General features: G+C 41.8%; 1 protein-coding gene across 1 annotated transcript in view; it reads left to right on the top strand.

Moving 5' to 3' along the window:
- The window catches only part of lmcd1 (LIM and cysteine-rich domains 1), a 32,189-nt gene extending 13,273 nt beyond the window's left edge, over window positions 1–18,916 (top strand). The window contains exons 3-8 of the mRNA XM_071517734.1: window positions 3,976–4,091; window positions 5,089–5,344; window positions 7,984–8,133; window positions 9,303–9,551; window positions 11,184–11,402; window positions 13,766–18,916. Coding sequence (XP_071373835.1) covers window positions 3,976–4,091; window positions 5,089–5,344; window positions 7,984–8,133; window positions 9,303–9,551; window positions 11,184–11,402; window positions 13,766–13,876 — 1,101 coding nt within the window. The 3' untranslated portion in view covers window positions 13,877–18,916. The remainder of the gene's footprint in view (window positions 1–3,975; window positions 4,092–5,088; window positions 5,345–7,983; window positions 8,134–9,302; window positions 9,552–11,183; window positions 11,403–13,765) is intronic.
- Window positions 18,917–21,521: the final 2,605 nt, after the last annotated feature.

Raw genomic sequence — 21,521 nt, 5'->3', positions numbered from 1 at the left:
TCATCGGTGTAACCTTTTCAACAGCGGGCGATCAACAGGCTCTTCACTGTCACACACACCTCTCTCTCTCTCTCTCTCTCTCTCTCTCTCTCTCTCTCTCTCTCTCTCTCTTCACACCTCGAAACACTCTCTGTCTCTTTTCTCTCACCACTAATGACCGGCCATCCCTCTCTCTCTCTGTCTCTTTCTTTCTGCCATTGTCTCAGCTTTCTCTCTCTATATATAGTTTAGATGTAAGTAAAGTTTCATGTTTGACCGGTTGAAATAAATGAGTGAACTAGTCAGAAGGACAACTGAAAGTCCCGGTCTGAGGTTAGTCAGTCGGTACCTGTAAACATCTATACATCTAAGGGTCTACATCTAAAAATCCAGAGGATCCAAACTGTAAAAGTGTTCCCCACTGTCCTCTAAAGAGTACTGTAAGACCTTTAACACTATTATAATACACTAGTCATCATTCATCATGCAGTGGCTCTAAAAAAATCTAGAAGATCCAGTCTGTAAAGTACAGAAGAGTATCAGGGCCGTTGTAGGTGAATTGTTTTTGTTTTTTCTTCTCGCAAATTTCTGATATCAGAGGCTCAGAATTTCTAAAAGTGTCCTCAGTCATAAATATATATAAATATTGGCAGTGGTTCATGTTGATACCTGGTGACAGACAGACAGACAGCGGCAGGTTATTTTAACTGAACAGTCAGACGGATTATGAGACAAAGGGCCCATGGGCACAGATAGCTTCCAAGCCCCCCCCCCCCCCCCCATGCGCTTGGACGGTGCACTACGGTGCGCCTGGCGTTGCCAAGCAACTAAAGACAGCAACTTCACACAAAGTTTGTTAGTAGTTATCTGAAATAATGGATTACCATCGCAGTAAAACTGTCGTAGTCGCTTTAGTTCTTGATCTGCATACGGAGCAGAAAAAGATCTCGCCATGAATGCATCCGTCTCTCCGAGCCCGCAAAAATACGAGAGTACGGAAATATCACCGGTAGATCCTGGACCTTGGTGTGGATGGTGAGCGACTCGAGGCTTATTTCAGGTTCTCAGGCTGTGTGACATGCGGTGCGCTTTGTGGCGTTCCAAAAAGTTGAGATCTTTGTATCTCAGTGTGCCGTGGTCGCGGTCAGCGTGCGTTCGCCGCACGCCTCCATTACAGTGAACGGATTTGAGTGCGCAAAAGACGGCATGTGAACCGGCCCCTTATGGGAGAGAAACTAAATTCTAACAATTACAAAGGAATTACAAGGTGCAAACACATATTATTCTAGGCCTAAAAAACATATTTTAAAGTGCAAAATGCCTCTGATTGCCTGTAATGCCCCAAAATCTACTATAAATGACAAAGCCCTTCGACTGTGGGGCAGTAAATGTAAAGTTAGTGACAGCATCATCATGTATCAGGCTCTGGCTCAGGGGCCCCCAGAGCTCTCGGGCCCCTGGGCCTGTGCCCGGTCGGCCCGTTCAGTAATCCATCCATGAGAACAGTAGTCAGGTTTCTTGCCAGAAGCTTTGTAAAGACTTCTAGTCATCTGAGAGCTGAGCGCTCTTTACTGTGCACACCGGCTGCAAAACCTTCATATGGTGTGAAAAGGTTAACGAGCCGTCAGCGGGTCATCCTCTGATTATCAAACCTTTATAAAACCAGGTCGTCCCACTGAGAGACCTGAGAGGGGCGTCAACCATGTCATTTGCCACCAAAACTACCAAACCCACCGACTGGTGACTGACAACATATTATTATCTGGGCAGCGTGACAAATAAGAAACTAAGAGAAGAGAAGAGAAATTTTTAAAACTTTGTTAATTCTTGGACATTTTTGGATGGATTTCCCTGTAACACTGCATTATGTAATAACTCGACAAAATGTAATAAATTTTCACTTCATTATGTAATAACACCCACATTTTGTAATAATCTGCCGCATTTTGTAATACACAGCCTGAACACAATATGTAATAATTTAATAATAATAATACTAATAATTTTCCCCGTATTTTGTAATAAATTATTACATATTGCGGTGGTTATTACAAAATACGGGAGTTGCACTTTTTTTTGGATGAAAATGTAATAATATGGTGCTTTATGTAATAACCAACCAAAATGGATGTCTTCATTCATAAAAATCGTTATAACATTATAACAACAATGTTTATTTTATGCATTCTAGCATGAATCAGACTGACTCAAAATTCATTTTAAAAAGATACTAGTAGTTCAGTAGATTAGTGTCTTTCACTGGTCAAAACTGTCACTGTGTTCCTTAGCTTCATAGAAACTGGACTTGAGGATTCATAGAATTTAAGTAATGAAGTGAAAAACAAACAGCATAAAGCAACAACACACTGAGCTGCAGTGGATTTCTAATATACAAACAGTTCAGTTTTAACTTGCAAAAACTACTTATCAAGTAGCCATGATAGAAATAACCATAGATGGTTATTACATAATGCACTGTGTTATTACATTTTCATCATAAAAAAGTGCAACTCCCGTATTTTGTAATAACCATCGCAATATGTAAGAATTTATTACAAAATGCGGGGAAATTTATTACATATTGCGTTGAGGCTGTGTATTACAAAATGCGGCAGATTATTACAAAATGCGGGTGTTATTACATAATGAAGTGAAAATGTATTACATTTTGTCGAGTTATTACATAATGCAGTGTTACATTCCCTTTTAATGTACTTTATACTTTATGTGCGAAAAAAAGAAAATTAATTCAAAATCAATAAGATGAAAGAGGGAGAAGAGGTGAGTGGAGGAGGTGAAAAGAGAGGGCAGGAGGTGAGGAGAGAGGAGACGAGAGGAGAGAGGAGGAGATAAGAGGCAGAGGTGAATGTATTTGATTTTAAGGAGAGAAGAGGAGGGGATAGGAGGTGAGGAGAGAGGAGACGAGAGGCAAGGAGAAAGGAAGGAAGAGAGGAGGACAGCATGGTAGAAGAAGAGAGGAGTGAGGAGGAGAGATGAGAGGCGAAGAAAGGAGTGTGAGAGAAAAGAGGATGTGAGGACAGAGAGAAGAGAAGAAGAACAGAGAGGAGGAGAGGAAAGGAGGAGTGTTAGGACTCCAGATAGTGTCAGCAGTGTTTGTCAGGATAGTGATGATGATGTAACTGGGTGGACCTTCCTGAGAGAAACACAATGAGCTCATCCACCCTGCGTGCGTGTGTGTGTGTGTGTGTGTGTGTGTGTGCGTGTGTGTGTGTGTGTGTGTGTGCGTGTGTGTGTGTGTGTGTGTGTGTGTGCGCGCGTGTGTGTGTGTGTGTGTCGTCTCTCAACTTTCACAGCTGCTCCAGTTCAGTCACTCCCTCTCTTCCTCCTGTACTCACAGTAATATCTGGAAAACTCTCTTCTTTCTTCCCTCTAGCTCTTCTCTGTCACATCATCATTCACAGGAGAATTCGTTCCATCTATTGTCTGGGTGCTGCGAACTCTGACCTTTGACCTCCTCACTGCTGATTCCTTGTAATGTTTGCGATCGAGGAATTGAAGCTGATTCTACTGTTGACCTCATTGCATCAAACTAAATGAATTATTAGAATGTCAGGGTTCGCAACAAGGTCCTTAAAGTGAAAAACGTCCTAAAAAAAAAAGTTTAACTTTTCAAAACTGAAGTCCTGGAATCCCTGGAAAAATCAACCTCTTATGTGAGATGGTGCTTAAAAAGACCTTGAAATAAATAAATAAAATGTTTGCAGTGTTTGACAGAATGCAAGTCAAAACATAGAAAAGCATCTATGGTTGTTAAAACACAGTAAGGTTTAGGCAGATGTTTCTTGCTTTTTGTGCGGAGTCCTTATGAACAGAAAAACAGTGCTGGAAAAAGTAATTGAAAGTCTTAGAATTTGATTTAACATTGTGTGTAAGAACCCTGGAATGTGTTAGTGCATCCGACTTTATTTGTTCAGTTTGTATTTTTGTTTCACTGTATCTGTGCACTCCTCTTTTTAATCTCTCCTCTCCTGTCAGATGACTGTAAGGCAGAGTGCAGGAGGAGGAGGAGGAGGAGGAGGAGGAGGAGGAGGAGTGGCGGTGTGTCTGATATGTAAGGAGAGCTGCTCTGGATTCCAGCCACATTCCTGGAGGTAAAATCCTTCCCTTTCTTCTCTTTTTTTCTCTCCCTGCCAGAAAAAAAAAAAAAACGAAAGGAAAAGAAAAACAATGAAAGGAATGAATGAAAAAAAAAAATGAAAGGGAAGTGGCAGCGAGCTCCCAGTGTTTCTATTTCTCCTTCTCTCCTCTCTACTCTTCTGTGCTCTTAAAATTAGATTGGATGAAACTTAATTGATCCAGTGGGGGAACTGGGTCGGCGTCAGGGATGTAGTGGAGTTGCCTGGGTCCAGACCTTTGACTCCGCCCACTCCACCAGTTGACTGATTCTGGTCTGGCATCGTGACATGAAACAGCGGTTTCTCAGTTGAAAAATGATCGGGGGGGAACTAACGATTAGCCAATCAGAGCCACGGGGGCGGGACTAACGCCGTTGTCAAGCTGTTGTCAAGCTGTGAGCCGGAACCAAGGAGGAGGAATAACAACAATGGAGACGCTATAGACAAGATAGACGCTGCTATCCAGGCTGTTCTGAATCCATTAAAAGTACCAATTACTTTGAAATCCGAACAGCACTCTGCTTTGAAGGCTTTTATTCAAAGGACAGATGTTTTTTTCGCATCAGTGTCGACTTAAAATGACGTTAGATTCAGGCGGATACGTCGGTCTCTAGTGATTGGTTAGGGAAAATCGAATCCCCCCCCCCCACGGAAATCGGTTAGAGTGGAGGCAATGAAGACTGAAGATGGAAATGGAGTGGAACGAGTTGACAGTTCTGTCTGATATCAGGCAATTAGTGGAGGGTAAACTCAACTAAACTCAGTTTACCCAGAACCAGAGACAAGGCGGCAATAAGTTCTATCAATTTTGTTGTGATTCCCACTAGTTGCCAATAGAGATCATAGACTACATAATACCTCTTTAAAATCCTGAACAAGCTGGACATGTGAAAGAGATTTTTGTTTCATGCCTCTCAGTCCTCTATGAAATCTTTACTTTTCTCTCATCCTCCATCGTCCCTCCATTATACAGGAAAGCCTGCATGGCGTGTGGCTGCAGTACCATAGACCACGCCCCCGGCAGTGACGTCGAAGACGACCAGCGAATGGGACGCCTTCTGGCGGACTCGCCCTGCTCCCATTTGACGGCGAAGGTGAAAGGAGGCGGTGGCCTTCGTCTGTACAAGAGGAACCGCATGATCGTGACCAATCCGGTGGTGTCGCGCAAAGACCCCACCTTCAACACCACCACGTACGACTGGGCGCCGGCCGGCCTCAACCAGAAATTGGTGAGGATTAAACACACGGGCATTGAGTAAAGTTTAGGTTTAAGGTTAAATTTATTAAGTACTCACATGGCAGCTGACGAGTCATCTGAAATACTTATCATGAGATAATAAATAGCCACATAATAGATTATCAAAACACTGTGGAATAAAAAGACATTTCAGCACATTATGCACCAAAATATGAGCCAGTATATATAAAAAGGAAATAGTAAAAGAGTAGGCTACAGATAAAAAAGCTATTACAAGTCTTTATTTGGGTTAGTTTGGTTTAGTTTGGTTCAGTTTACAACTAGGCCCTGACTAGCCTCAACCAGAGACTGGTGAAAATTACACATACCAGTAAGGGGTTAGTCTGGTTTAGTCTGGATTAGTTCAGTTTACTTCAATATTATTTGTATAGCCCTTAATAACATTACAGTCTCAAAGGGTTTCACAATGCCACATTATGAAACAGTAAATGAAAGCGATATCACTGAGGTTGAATCAGAATCAATAGCAAGTAGGAGATCATTGACCACTTTAGTGAGTGCTGTTTCGGTAGAATGAGAAAATCTAAAACCCAACTGAAATATAAATTATTACTACTGGGCCCACTAGTTCAGTTTAAAACTGGGCCCCGGCTGGCCTCTACCAGAGACTGGTGAGGATTAAACATATTGGTACTGGTTTAGTTTGGTTTAGATATGTTTGTTAGTTTGGTTTAGTTTAGTTTGGTTTGGTTTGGTTTGGTTTGGTTTCTGTAGCCCTCTCTCCGCCCTCTCACAGTCCAGACTGTCTGGTTTCCTTTAAAAACAGACTTCTGTCTGTTTCAAGTTTCACAGCCTGTAATTATAATGACAGTGATTATTGAGCATGACACTCAGTCTGTTTAGTCAGCTCTGAGTGTGTGTGTGTGTGTGTGTGTGTGCGTGTGTGTGTGTGTGTGTGTGTGTGTGTGTGTGCGTGTGTGTATGTGTTTGTGTGGAGGAGGTGGAGGAGGGAACATTACTGTGGTTTAGCTTGTACAGACAGGTCCAAACCCAACACCATGCCTGATCTCTCTCTCTCTCTCTCTCTCTCTCTCTCTCTCTCTCTCTCTCTGTCACACACACACACGCGCACACACACACACACTTAGAGCAGTTGATAGAAAGTTTCTGTCTTTGATTCTTTCTTTTTCAAGTCACAAGACAACAGCAGACAGCAGGCTAATGCATACAAATGATGTAGAATACAAAGGTTATAAATAAATAAACACACAGAAACATGATTGTCATGAAAATCTGATCAGCGGTCTCTGAGATATTGTGCATGATGTACACACAATTAAACAAATGTTGTAGCGCCTCCATCAGGCCAATCAGTGTAATTTTGAAAATGCAAGAGCGGAGCAATGAGACGTGTAATTCCCCAAAGGTTTGTCAAAATCTGATCAGTGGCATGCAAGATAATAATCATAATCATAATCCCTCCTCTGATTTCATTGTGGGGGACAAAAAGTAGATCCTAAACTGTTTGACATAGGACAGCTTCTGATGTTACTGGTGTATAGAGGGCTTTTAGGTGACCTAACCCCCCCTCTGGCAGCCATATTGGAGGTCCTCAGCTCTTGGACAAATGTGGCTGTGAACAGCTTATGGTGTTTCTAAACGTACAACTTGTCCATCTCAACAGAATTGAACAGACGGTTAATTTCTGTCTGTTTCCGACTGAACTGATTGATTTGGTGTTTAGATAACGTCAGATTGTTAGCTAGCTAACTGGTCAAGAAGACAATTTTCACAGTTCACGGTTTACTGACCTCACTGCACAGGGTTCCTAGGTAATGAAATCCTCAACATTCAAACTGCTACCTCTCACGGCCACTAGGGGCCGCCAAAGTGCGAAATCAACTTGTGCAGCTTCAAGTCCTTGGTTGACTCCAGATGGTGGTGCTTCTTAGACAGGCTCTGTGGATGGTGTTGTCGGTCGGTCGCTCTGGTCATCGCTTCACGGGTCACGTGGCCCGCAGGGAGTTCAACTGCAGACTCTGAAGCGGGAGACCAGAGTTCGATTCCCGGCAGAGACGCTTCCACAAAATTCAATGTCGCGGCTGTTAGACTCTAGTCTTGTTAAAGTAAGTAAGGAACTTCAGTCCCTGGTTGACTAAACAAGAACAGTTTTACAGACTTGATCCTCTACAGTTTAGAGATGTTGAGTGATGAACTTCAGGTAATGGTTTTATTGTAAAAAAAAAAAAAATGTAATGTAATGAATGTATTTAGAAGACTTTCAAGCAGACCCTTCCTCCTTCTCTTCCTCCTTTTCCCTCCTTCCCTCCCTAACTCTTCCTCTCTTCTTCGTCCTCCTCTCTCTCCCCTTCCTTCCTCTTTCCTCTTCCTCTTTCGTTTCCTGCTCTCCTCCCTCTCCCTGCTCCTTTTTCCCTCCCTCTCCTCTTCCTTCTCTCCCTCCCCTTCTTCCTCCTTCTGTCCTCTCCTCCTTTCTCCTTACCTTCTACTCCACGCCTCCCATCCAATTCTCCTCCTTCGATCCTGTCATCCTGCTATTCTTCCTCCATTTCCTCCTCCCTTTATCCTGTCCTCCTCTCCACCTTCTCTTTCCTTCTCCTTCCTCTCATCCTCCTCTTCCTCTCTCCTTTCCTCACCTCTTGCCCCGCCCAGGCCATGCAGTACATGGAGCTCCTCCCTGAGGGCAGCCGTCCGGTCTCGGGGACGGGGGGGGCGTTGCAGCGGCGCAGGCAGCTCCTCGGTCAGCTCCCCGCCTACGATCAGGACCCCATGCAGTGTCAGGGCCTGGCCGGCCCAGAGGAGGTACAGTACCCTACTGGGACCCCAAAATCATAGATTACTTCTTACTTAGTTCAAAAGTAACCATACTACTTTATCTATTACTCCATGACACAACTCGTCATATTGCCTTACATATTCCTCCCTGGTTGCAGGAATTACTGTAGTTACACTGCTCATTACCGTATTTCCTCTAATAGTGGCCGGTAGTGAATTAAAAGCCGGGTCTCCGATAATGTCCGGGGCCGTGGTCGACACAAACAAATAAAGGCCGGCCCCAAATACAGGCCGGGGAAAAAAACAAAGGAAAAAACAACGGTGGATCCCGGTAAACTCCTGGTGCCTGTTATATAATGTAACTGTAGTTTGTAGTAACATACAAGTGCCACAAGATGGCGGTATGCCACGAGACGGCTCGGCCGGAGGAAGTCTCTGGAGCGTGCCGTCGTCGATTACCATAATTATCGGTAATGCGTCGCAGTAACAAAAAAACGGCTTCCTAACAAACCCCAACAGAAGCAGATCAGAAAACAAGGAGGATTCGTACTAAAATATGAGCAAATATACTTATCAAACAGAGGGAATTAGAAATAAAGGCCTGTCTCTACTATAAGCCTGCTTCCAATAAAGGCCTGGTACCCTCTGCAGTTGAGGTAAATAAAGACCTGGGCCAATATTAGAGGAAATACGGTATATTATATATTATTATTATATTTCCTATATCTAGTCATTACCGTACGTAGTTACACTACTCATTATATTACTTTACTTATTACTCCCTTGATAGAAGTAGTTACTTATTATACCTGTTATGTTACTTTGCATACTACTTAAGTACACTACTCACTACAGTACTTAGTTACACTACTCATTATATTACACTATTTATTACATCTTGGGAGCAGTAATTGGTTAAACTACTTATACTAGCCTACTAAATACATTACTTTACGGGTCGGGAAGTGAGTTTTGAAAGCCAGAAATCTCAGCAGCTGGCCAAGTAATTGATGAGTGACTGGTATTGGTCAACAAACCTATCAACCCCTGCAGATATATTATGGTCTGTTCATGATATGGGACAGTAAAAACTGAGTTATTTAACAAATCCATGGGTTCTTTGCTTCATTATGGTTCTATATCGAACCACTACCCTAACTAAAGAACACACCGTGATTCAGAGTGTCGTCCTCCAGATCTCCTCCATGCTGCTGTATGTAAAGCACTACAAACAGGAGGTGCTGGGAGTCGGGGAGGTGGCCTTACCCGGGGAGGGCGGGGCTCTGAGGGAAGCAGCCAACCAGAGGAGAGCGAAGGAGGCCAAGGACCACGGCAACACCGATAGCAAGGCCGGTCCGCAGCACCAGGACCACGGCTCGACCGAAAGCAACGCTGCCGCCGCCGGTTCCACCAATGGGACGGACAACAGTGAGAAGACTGAACATGTAAGAACTGAAAATGTGTCTCCCAGCATTCCTCTGTCATCCATGATCATTCTGGGGCCACAGGTATATTTGTTCCATCTATCAGGGGAATGTCCAATCCAAGAACACCGAGTCGACACTCGTGTCGTTGTGGAGAACAAGGTCAAGTCAAGTTTATTATAGTTTTGCATTTTTCATTAGTTTTTATTTTTATTTCGTTTTGACTTTTTGCTTTCAATTTCAGTTTAGTTTTAATTCGTTTTTAAAGCGGGTTTGCTAGTTTAGTTTTTATTTTTTTTTAAATGCTTAGTTTTAGTTTAGTTTTGATTCGTTTCAGTGTTAGTTTTAGTTTTTTTTGTAATATGGGGTATTTGTCAGGGGTGAGATTCAAAAATTCAAAATACTAGGCTTATGTATGAAATAAATTGACATTTTCTCTATAATTTTAGTTTATTTTACTTAGTTTTGTAAACACACAATAGAGTTTCAGTTAGTTATCGTTTTTTGTAAAGCCTCCATTTTCATTTTTATTTCAGTTAACGAAAAAAAAAATTTCACACCTAGTTTTCTTTATTTCGTTAGTTTTCGTTAACGATAATAGCCAAGTCAAGTTTATTTGTCTAGAATGGAGAAGGTACACAACACAGAGTCAACACAGTAAGAACATTTGGGTGAAGCCTGCGGTTCATAGTTTGGCCAATAAAACTGATTCTGGTTCTGATAATGCCAGTCAGAGCCTGTGGAAACATAAGGCTCTGATTTCTTCTTTGTCGCCAAGGTGAAACCAGAGAAGCCTCTAATTGGTTCAAGACCCTCTTCCTGTATGTGTATGTGTGTGTATGAGTGTGTGTGTGTGTGTGTGTGTGTGTGTATGTGTGTGTGTGTGGCGGCAGGGTAAGTAAAGGAGGGTGGAGGGTTGTAAAGCTTTGCAGAACTGCTTTGAGGAAACAGAAATATTACATTTCAGACTAGATCTTACCCGGAGTGACTAACATTAAAGCTGCACTTCAGCTTTGCACGTTGGTGGCCCCAAATGGTGGTGAGAGGTAACTGTTTGAATTTTGCACACCACAACTCCCAGAAATCCTGTCAGAAAACCGATCTGTGACAGTTTGTACCACAAGATACCACAGGGACGAGAGAGGAAAAAGATCTAACGTTGGTGAGTCCAGCTTTCCGTGGACGCTCGCTGCTGCTGTTTAGGAGACACTCTTAAAGAAAAACTCCCCCCAGATCCTTTTCCACTGTTCATCTGTGATGTTCACATTCCAGGAGTTATTTAGTGATGAAGTGTTGTAATTTATTTTTTGTTGTACACACTTCCTCAACCTGCCTCGTCTACTTCTACCCAGTGATTTCCTGTATTTGGGGCGTGCAGCACCGATGATGATGGCCGAATGGGCTGAAATGTCTGCTGTAATTGTTCTGTACTATTTTGCACTTTTTGGCCAATGTTTGCACCATGTAGTGGTGTTTTGCACCGTAGTAACAAACTCAAAGAACAAGTGTGTGGGTTCCTCTGTTGGCTAATGTTGTACTGGGCAGCTGCCAGTGACCGACGGTGAAACACTGTGTTTGTACTCCCAGAATAAATAGGGAGGTTAAAAAACAAGCATTTCTCATATTTACATTCATATTCTCTCCTCTTTCTAGTTGTGTACTGGTTGCCATGGACAGGTTGCTAAGGACAGCCCGGTTGTTTACGCCGAGCGGGCCGGTTACCATAACGCCCTGTGGCATCCCACCTGCTTCCTGTGTTCGGAGTGTGGCCAGGGATTGGTGGACCTGGTCTACTTCTGGTCCAATCAGAAGCTGTTCTGCGGACGACACTACTGCCAGACGGTCTGGCCACGATGCTCAGGCTGTGACGAGGTGAGGACAGTCTAAAGCGGAAACGAAATACTGGGAAAACAAGATACACTCATTATTTTGGTTATCTGGTGTAAACCACAATGTGAACCACACAACACCATACCATACCGTGGCGTACCATACTGTACCACACCATACCAAGCCTCGCGTAGCTAGACATCAAGACTTGAGACCATACGAGCTTCATCTGGTAAACTGTTCCGTAGGCCGGGTGAACTCAACGCTGGGAGCCAACGGCCACTCAGTGATTGGGTAATTTCACAGAAAATCAGCTCTTCTTTTCATTTGGTCCGTCAATCTTTGTCATCTGAAGAGCAACAAGATCAAAATAATAGCTACCCGCTGAGCCATTCCTCTTAACCAAATATCAACTCTGAAGCTACAACAGTGTTTCCGATAGCAGCGACAAATGTCTACAACTTAAAGTGGAGGGAGTCGCCATGTTGGCTCTTTGCGCCACTCCGGACAGTGTTGAGATGCCCCACCGATGCTCCTCCCACAAAAAGCCCTATGTAGACATGATGGCGCTAGCTGGTGAGAAGGTTCCACCCTGTCTGTTGAAACAAAGTGAAAGAAAGACTGGGACTGACTCTATACCATATCATACCGTACCGTCCCGTAACGTACCGTACCGTAACGTACCGTACCGTAACGTACCACTGCTCCAAATCTGTGGCCACATCAGTTCTCAAGCAAGTCTGTGTCGTCATGATAGACTTTATGGCCGTATTGCACAGGCTTGTGTTGTCACCATAGCAATTAACCCTTAAAATTCCACAATCGCCATTTTATGCTGTACTTGCCAAATTACCATGGCAAACAGTGAAATGCCATTTCAATCCAATTCAAGTTCTGTGGAGGTACCTAACACCAAGGACCTGATACAGGCCAAAACAAATTACTAAGATTATATTTACTGGAATGTTCCACCATGTTCTTAGTAGGTTACAGGTAGCATCTGTTTGACCACAGTCATATCTCAGTACTGTATCCTTTTTTTTTTTTTTTACTGCCTCCTGAACGCTAGTTGCCATCTTTGGGCATTTGGTTAGCGCTGCCACCAACGTGATGCTAACCGCCCCCAACCAGCGCAGAACTCCCCAACATATTTTCTTTTATCAGAGCCAAATGTCATGAAGTGAGCTCTGATGTCTGTTTCATATTTCGGTCTGGTACACAGTTATTTTCCTTTAAAGACACACAGGAACAGTAATGAGCTCAGGTCATGATGTCTTCCTCTGATAAACAGAAATATGGAGCCAGCAGCGGTGAGATTAACAACAAAGATGTCAAGGTAGTCCAACAGATTTTATGACTGTATTTGCTGTAACTTACTGGGATCATTGTGTCTTTTATGAATTCTCTGACCGATAGCCCAGGTGATGATGTCACCACCTGTTGTACTCTATAGAAGGTGACATCATCACCTGGCACCAAAGATCAGCCAATGGTAGATGGCCATTTCAGTAGCATGCTTTTTACCATTAGATGTCAGGTTTTACACAGATTTGGGTTCGGGGTTAAGTTGATGTTTAAGCGCTATCCGATTACAATCCAATCAGCCAAGACGAAGGTTAATGCAGGTGGGAAGGAGGTTATTGATGAATAAACAGATCAGGACAACTCAAGTCAGTCTGCTGCCCAAAGAAATATATTAGAATCTGGGTTTGGGGTTTAGTTACTCTTTAACCACATAAAAATCTGGGATCAGAGTGTGACCACACTGAATCACGTTTTTAATTCACATACAATAACTGTATAGGTGGAAAAACTTCAGCAGCTTTGACTTCATCCTCTGACCAGCGGAGGCTCTGACCGGCTGGAGTGTCAGCAGCTGCAGAAAAACAGCTTCTCCTCTGCTGTTGTCTTCAGTAAGACGGCTTCTTCCTCCGTTTAGAAAAGCAAGAAAAAGCGAATAAAAAAAGTAAATTTCAAATGACCTCTCAAATGTTCTCTCAAAACAGAAACACCGGGGGAGGAAGTGAGGTGGCTGGTTGAGTGAGGTTTGTCTCAGTGTGGACAGATGTGGACAAAAGAGAAAATGTAAAAGTGTAAATGTGATCTGGCTGAATCGTATCCGGATTGTTTTCCTGTGTGTGTTGAACATTAAAAAGTGCAGACTTTCGTTCCAAAATGTGATTCCTGCTCTGACTAAATGATTGCTGGCATGAAAGTAAAATTCACTGAACAAATAAAGCTGAAGCAGTTTACTTACAAAACAGCAACATTTTAAAGGATGAAACCATCTGTGCTGATTAAATATTGACCAATGTACATACAGTAACAGGTTTTCTCCTCTCCTCTCCTCTCCTCTCCTCTCCTCTCCTCTCCTCCTCTCCTCTCCTCTCCTCTCCTCTCCACAGTTGATCTTCTGTCAGTCTTTCCACTCGGGGACAGATGGACAGACGTGGCATCATCATCACTACTGCTGCTGGCGTTGTGGAGAAAACCTGGATACACCCTGTCAGCACTGACACACACACACACACACACACACAAAGTAAAAACGAGAACAAATCAGACAAATATTACCGGAATCAAACAGGTACAAACCAATTAGATAAAAGCCTGTAGGTGACACAAGTGATTTAAAAGAGGACATTGCTTGTATGTGTATGTGTGTGTGTGTGTGTGTGTGTGTAATGTTGAGATACTGATGACTCTGAAAGAATGAAGGGAGGGAAGAGAAAAGACTTTTCATTTAGTCGTTTAGAAAAGGTTTAGGAAGTGCTTTCAATACGTAAAGAAATGTGGAGACTGTCCTGTTATCTAAAGGTCTCTGGTTCGATCTCTGAAGCAGCCGTGTGTCCGGTCAGAGCGTCTGAGAGCAAGGCACTGACTAACTAGGTCACCTAAAAGTCAAAAATATAGAAATGTAAATGTAAAAACAGGTTGGAGTCTTCCTGAGAAGACTTGGAGGGTCCAAAGACAATAAGCATAAAAAACGAGGTTGAGAGATAAAAATGAACTATAATGCAATATAGCTTGATTGTCAATTGTGTGTTCACAAGATTCAACAAATAATTTTGAATATGTTCAGAAGCAAATTAGTTTCTTTTAGTGCAAGGACTCATTTGACTTGTATTGTTTAATCGTTATTTAGGTGAAAAACAGAATCTGGACTGGATTGTGAAATATCTTAAAATGAAACATGATATCGACACCCGTCACACTCTTCAGCACTTCTTACTGTCAAAAGGCAAGGCAAGGCAAGGCAGCTTTATTTTTTATAGCACATTTCATACACTGGGGCAATTCAAAGTGCTTCAAAAGGGCTCTTTCATCACTTGAAACAACACAGTCTGACATTTCAGGCGATTTCAACGTGTTAATTAGGGTTAATTAGCCAATGATGAACAAGAAAATTTGGGGTGGCACCAAGGGTGGCCTATCAGATTTCAAGCCCCCTGAGAATTCTTAATCCCAGTGCAGAGCGCCCTCTAGTGTGTCATGGCTTTTCTGCAACAGTTACCAACAGGAGTGCTGTTTGAAAAGTTTTCTCCAAAGTACTGAATATACATAAAATTCTATCTGGCTCCCTGGTTACCGTAAGAGTTGGCAACTAGTGACTAGCCGAGCATTATGGGAATGATCAGTACAGTTTGACCAATCAGATTGCTTGGCTGAATGTAAATATCATATAGAATGGAATCAGGAACGTGGTGTCAGACTGGTCCCTGAATTCAATTCCACATTCAAACCCACAATAGACATTGATTTCCACACTCATCACAGCTAATAGCATTGATTTAGTCTTACCATCAATTTCTAATTTTAGGTTGAATCACAATGTTGTTATGTAAGTTATCTTTGACATGGTATTTTATTGATTACCAATGTCTACTACAAATTTTGTTGCATGTTAGTGCGTCATCACAAAGTGCACTTCTAGCGCAGTGAGCGCGCTCAGTCTAGCTACGTTTTAAACTTTGCTAAATTTGCTTCACTTCTTACTTAAGTGACCTGATGTGTTTTTAAGGAGGAGATGAAGAGGATTCAGAGGCTGAAAATCATTGCAGCTATGTTGGAAACGGCTAACTTGTTTGACGCAGCTTTTACGACTTAACACTGAGTTATTTGATTGGTCTACATGCAGCCGGTTTGCGCGTATTTGCAAGTATTTTTGACCGATGACAGCGAATAGGCACACACTCTTGTAACCATAATTTTTTTTGGAGAATGTTTACACCCCAAAGGATAAACCAGAAACGATGCGCACTAGTTCACTGAACAAAACTAGAATCGCTGTAAACAACAGGAATCTGAGGAGTTTCCTTTGGGATTTACTTCCAGCACCAGCGAGACGGAGCAGCTGTGTCAGCTCTTGCCCTTCCTATCATGCACTATAGTGCTGGTAACTTTCTGATGTGATTATAATGCAAGAAAGGTGCCCATAGACTTGTAATACACTTGTGCTAGTGCTAAGTGTTAGCTAATGCTGTTTGTTCTCTGGACAGTTGTTTTTATGGTGGAGGAAATGTTCCTCCTCAGTGACGTTTGATCAGAATGAAAGATGAACTTTCGTGGGCTAGTAAAGATTATACAGCGATGGCTAGTTCCAGCCAAGCAATCTGATTGGTCAGATAGAAGCTTCAAATGTTCTTTGAAGCAATCTGATTGGTCAGATAGAAGCTTCAAATGTTCTTTGAAGCAATCTGATTGGTCAGATAGAAGCTTCAAATGTTCTTTGAAGCAATCTGATTGCAAACACAAAGTTGAGAAACACAAAGTGTTTGGTGAAGGCTTTTATCCAAAGTGCCTTACAGCACCAAGATACATTCATGTCTACTATGGGCAGTGGGAATTGAACCCCTGACAGTGTCAGTGCCTTGCTCAACTCACTTAGCTACAGGACCACAAAATATAAAGGAAGGGAAAGAAACTAATATGGAAGACACAGTAGGTCCTGTCATTGAAACGCTGGGTCATCATCTTCTGGAAGCTTCTGTACATTAACATTGTGAGAAAGGAAGTAACACTGGTTAGCTTGTTAGTTTTAGGTAAACAAAAATTTTTTAATGAAAGGAACTTTTCATTAAATTGTAGTGCTGAAATCTTTAAAGAATTGGTTAAGAATCATTTAGTTGATGTATTAATGCAAGAAACATTTAGTTGAGATATTGGTACTTAATGTAGCTTACTCAAAGAAATGTCTAATTATAGTACTTAAAAAATGTTTAGTTGAAGTATTGGAGTCTAGAGAACTTAAAGAAGTTTTAGTTTTAGTTGAAGCCTTCGTGCTTAAAGTTGTCAAAGTAACAGCGTCAAATCAGCCTGCAGTTCATGCAAATAGCGGATTGGTGTTTAACTCAAGCAGCCAAAACCACGGATGAATTTTGAAGCCAATGCAGAAGTGGCGGCAGCAGCAATTCTTCGACCTCGGGCCCGGCTCCAAACCGCCCAACTCCATGCAAGTCAGTGGGACCACAACCCAACTTCTCACTCAAAATATAAAGTCAATACATTTTTTCGACAAGAGGTTTTGGTCTCAATAGCTAATTTCACTTCTGTCTGTCTTCTGTGTGTATGTGTGTCCATATGGAGATTTTCAAAATAAATGTGTCATTAACGGGATATAACTGTTAAAAAACAGGGTTGTATCCTAGTGATTGACAGGTCGCCTGTCCAGTGATTGACAGGTCGATTATGGACCAATAGCAGGCGGAGCTGTGGCTCTGTGTCGACCCTCAGCTTCGCTCTGGCTGTTCCGGCTCCAAAAAATGTCAACATGGCGGCGATTGTAAACCCGATTTAGGCTTCAGAAACCTGTGGGTGACGTCACACTCACTACCGCATCTGTTTTTACAGTCTGTGGTTTACTTTCTAAATGTTTCTAGCCATACCAGCCTCTAGTTGTCTAGGTAAGCTAATTAGCTAGCTGCTGCGCTTCCAAGATCACGAATGCCATGGTCATGAATGATTGAAAAAAATAAATCATTGCTATTCATCTAACCCTTTATTTATATTTTGACCAGAGTTGCTTGTTGCCAGTTAGCTAAATTGCACTCAGAAAAACTGTGGTTCTTTGGCTCCGCCCACTGAGGTTTAACTCAACCAATGAGACTGTCTGCCTCCAAGAAATCTTAGGTAGAACTAAAATTCCAGTCTGAATTCATTTAGATTAAAGCCATACTACATGTATGTTAAAATACCAAATAATAAATAAATATAATGAAAAAGTGACACCATGTGAGTATAAATGTTGAGGTTGTGATAAACGAAGGACTGGAAGAAAGGAGAAACACGGGGCCATCGACACAAACTCAACATATAAACAGAAAATTGTAGCACATGTTAGATTGTTATTTTTATATAAGGACAAATGAACAGACACTAGCTGTCTTTCATATGGAAAGGACAGCAGAGGAAATATTTTTGGGAGAAATTTAGAATACATACAGAACTGGATGTCAGATGGAAGGCTGGAAAAAGGTTTTACTAACATATCACTTATTAATAATACTATTCTATTGGTTTCTGTTTTTATTCTGTTATTTTATTCTGTTCTCTATAATCTTTGTATGATGCACCTTACCATTGAGCGTTTATAAGATGACACCAGTTGGCAAACTCCAAATTCAAACCTGCTGAAATGCAATCCGTCACAACAAACAGATAAATCATACAGAACCATATAATTATATTTTCTAGAACTAAAGACTTTTCTTTTCCACATAATGGAAATTTCCGAGCCGATATTTTAGGACTGCGTTTATATCTGAGTGGCCCACAGGAGGCGCTGCTTCACTCGAGGAGGACAACATGTTTACTGGAGGCTTGTTTTGCTTTTTTCTGCCAAAATTTCACAAATCAATATTCTATCTAATCTATTCATATTTTACATGTAACTGCCCTTCTTTTTCCTTTGCAAATATTGTACGAGTAAAAAATGTTGATGTATTGCCCGCTTTGTCATCTCTTCTCTTCTGTTTAACATGTTTTTTCGAGATGACTACAGATCCATTTATATTTTATGTCTTTGTTGGACATGGATCTCCGATAACGACTTCTTTATTTTGCTAATTATATAACTGATGGCGTTTTGATTTTTGGTAACACTTAATAATGACCAATTTCACTTTATTACCCTGTGCGTAAACCTATGGAAAACTACTATAAATTCACAGTAATCCTGTCATTCAAAATCTAATACATAATGTGCTTACAACACAATATAAGCACAGTTTTCATTAAGCGCTAACACAGTATTATTGCGTACTTTGCGCAGGTTAATAGACTGGAATAAAATGAAATGTTACCTAGTTTTTGATGAATTGTCGCCTTGTTGAGACTTGAGATCCACATTTATTTTGTGTCAGCAACCAACTGGTCAGCTGGTGACGGTGAATTAACAAGTTTAAGTTATATTGTATTGTGTTGTTTGTTTTAAAACAGCAGTGAAGGCGTGTTAATGTGGTTAATCTGGCTGTGATGTGATGAAGCTTTAACCTGCAGAGGATCAGAAAGCTGCAGATGCTTCAAACAAAACCTCCTGGTTGATGTGTTTGCTGCTCATTGGGTTGAAATAAAGTTAATTACGATTGAAACCACATTGTCTTTCATCTTTTTGTAGGGAGATGGGGCTTGGGGGAATGTGAATATCAATGTTTCTGATGTAAGTGGAAAAATCTGCAAATACAGTTATTAGATGATGCTGATAATCTGTCTCATCATTGTATCCATTGACTTTAGAGAAGAGGAGAGATTTTGGACTGTAGCAGACACACACACACACACACACACACACACACACACACACATCCTTGTTACCATCCTGTAACCAAAAGGTTGCAAGTTCGATCCCCACAACAGAAGAGTCCTGTAGGAAGACGCTGAACCCCAACCTGCTGCTGCGGATAAGAGAGTCAGGTGGATGACTAAACTGTGTGTGTGTGTGTGTGTGTGTGTGTGTGTGTGTGTGTGTGTGTGTGTGTGTGCACTGACCTACTCCAGCAGGAATGCCAGCTATTCCTCTGGTTTCTGGCCCGGCGTTCCCGGTCCACTGCGTCACCCAGCGGACCGTCTGCCAGCCGCTTCCTGAACCATGAAAGAAAAACCAGATCAGGATATTTTTAGTCCGAATCGAGACGGACGGTGCTGGAATTTATTTTCTTTGTTGGGTTTGAAGGCCTGTAATAGCATCCGCCACATGGCCAGGGAGGGTTTAAAGAGGCCCTATTACAGGAAATCAAATGTTCCTCTACATGATCAAATACGGTCAGTGGAGACATTGTTAAAGTTTGGGTTAGTCTGAGTGATTCAATTTAAAGTTTTGTATTTTCAAAAATCCATCCTTTTTTCAGTTTTTTTTTTTGCAGTTTAAAGGACAGTTTCCCCATTTCCTTCATTCCCTTCCTGTTTTCCATCACTGCAGATGGTTTTCCAGCTTGTATCACATCAGCAGATATTTGACATTTTTCCTTTGTCTCAGTTATTTTTCACAGTAAATATTCTGAAAAACTCTGCCTAAATATTCTGAGTTCCTCCCAGTAAAGAAGAGAGCAGCAGTTTAAATCGAGCTTTAGTTTCTGTCTCGTATTCCAGGCTGCAGCTGGAGGAAGAGTCTGGCTTTGGTTTCTCTGTTGGCTTGACTGGGTTGATTGGCAGGAGGCGGGGCCTAACTGAACCACAGCAAACGATAGCTATTGGCTGAAAAAAATATTTTGGAGAGGAAAATGTGGTCTTGCCTCTTCTTGTTTAAAAGCAGAAAGTGGAAGTACGACGCCCCCTGCTGTCTCATCTTGTCTCACACATCCTACTATAAAATGAGGAAAACTCTGTCTGCATCCATTTTGCTCCTCAATGGTTTGGCCAATCTGAAACTGCACATGGGCATTGAGCATTGGCATAGGCAGGGACTAACGAAGCTGATTTTTCCTTTTTCCCAAATTTGCGCTGTTTATGCGCATTTTGGCAAGTCTGCGAGGAGTTGTGGCGCGCGCATCCCCGGGTCTGGACTAGTTAATATGAAACAAGAACAGAACAGAACTTCTTTCAAACTGTAAAAGTTTCCAGTCTGATATCAGTGTTCTGATGCAGATTGCTGCTTCTCATCACAGTGATGGATTAGATTATCTTTACTGACTGAATCGGAGTCTCCAGTTGTTTTCTCTGCTGTTTGGAATTGAATGGGAGTGAATGAGCTGACAGGTTTAAAAATGTCTTTAATCGAGGTGCAGCAGGTAAAAATGGTCAGAATTAACATTAAAGGGATGTGGAATGTGAAAAATGAGCAGAAAACTCAAATCACACTACAATTGTCCTGTAAACGCATCACAGCTGGACTCGGTCCTGATTGGCTGCCCTGGCTAATTGCTAAAAATCTTTCCAATGACGTGAGTTTGCAGCTTTGTAACTGAAACGGACAGAAAACAAATCCTCATCAGTGGCCTAAAACTCCAACGGCTAGTAGTTCAAGTTCAGAGAAGAGGAGTTTGTGACAGGAAGGTTCAAATCCCTGAAAGGAAAGCGATTAAGAAGCGCTCTCCTCAACAACAACTGCTGAGTTTCCCCTGAGCAAGGCACTGAATCCCAGTGTGAAGGTGTTGAACTGGAAGAATGTGAAGCAGAGGTAAACTGAGGTGGCGGCGCCCTCTGGTGGACGCCTTACTCTCTGCATGGAAAAACACAAACTCTTTTAGAGAAATTTATTATATCAGGATAAACCCCTTGAGATGTATCATCTCGTTTTTAAGGGGGTCCCAAACAAATACTCACAAAACAAATGGATAACAGAACAGTACAAGACACAATAATATAGAACACAACAATGACAAAACAAACAAAAAACAACCAAACAACAAAGTAAATAACAAATAAAAGAGAACAAAAGAAGTTACAATCTTAGACAAGACACAATCAGTAAAAAAAGAAAAGGATCAATCTATAAATAAAGGAAATTAAGGAACAGTGATGGCATTACTGAAAATATAGGCAATCTGTTTTAAGATGAGAAAACAAAACATTTTTAAATGAGTGAAATGATGACAGAGAACGGATATTTACAGGTAACTTATTCCAATCAGAAGGAGCCCGAAACATAAAAGCTTTTTTACCAACTTCCTTAGATACAAAGGGGACTATAAAGAGGATCTGATCAGAGCGTCTTAGTGAGTAATT

The sequence above is a fragment of the Centroberyx affinis genome, unplaced genomic scaffold (genome assembly GCF_046629955.1).
Source record: "Centroberyx affinis isolate AG114_WGS23_722 - 3 ecotype Tasmania unplaced genomic scaffold, CSIRO-AGI_Caff_v1 ptg000516l_1, whole genome shotgun sequence".
NCBI classification, from domain to species: domain Eukaryota; kingdom Metazoa; phylum Chordata; class Actinopteri; order Beryciformes; family Berycidae; genus Centroberyx; species Centroberyx affinis.
This window is presented reverse-complemented; position numbering and strand designations above follow the sequence as displayed.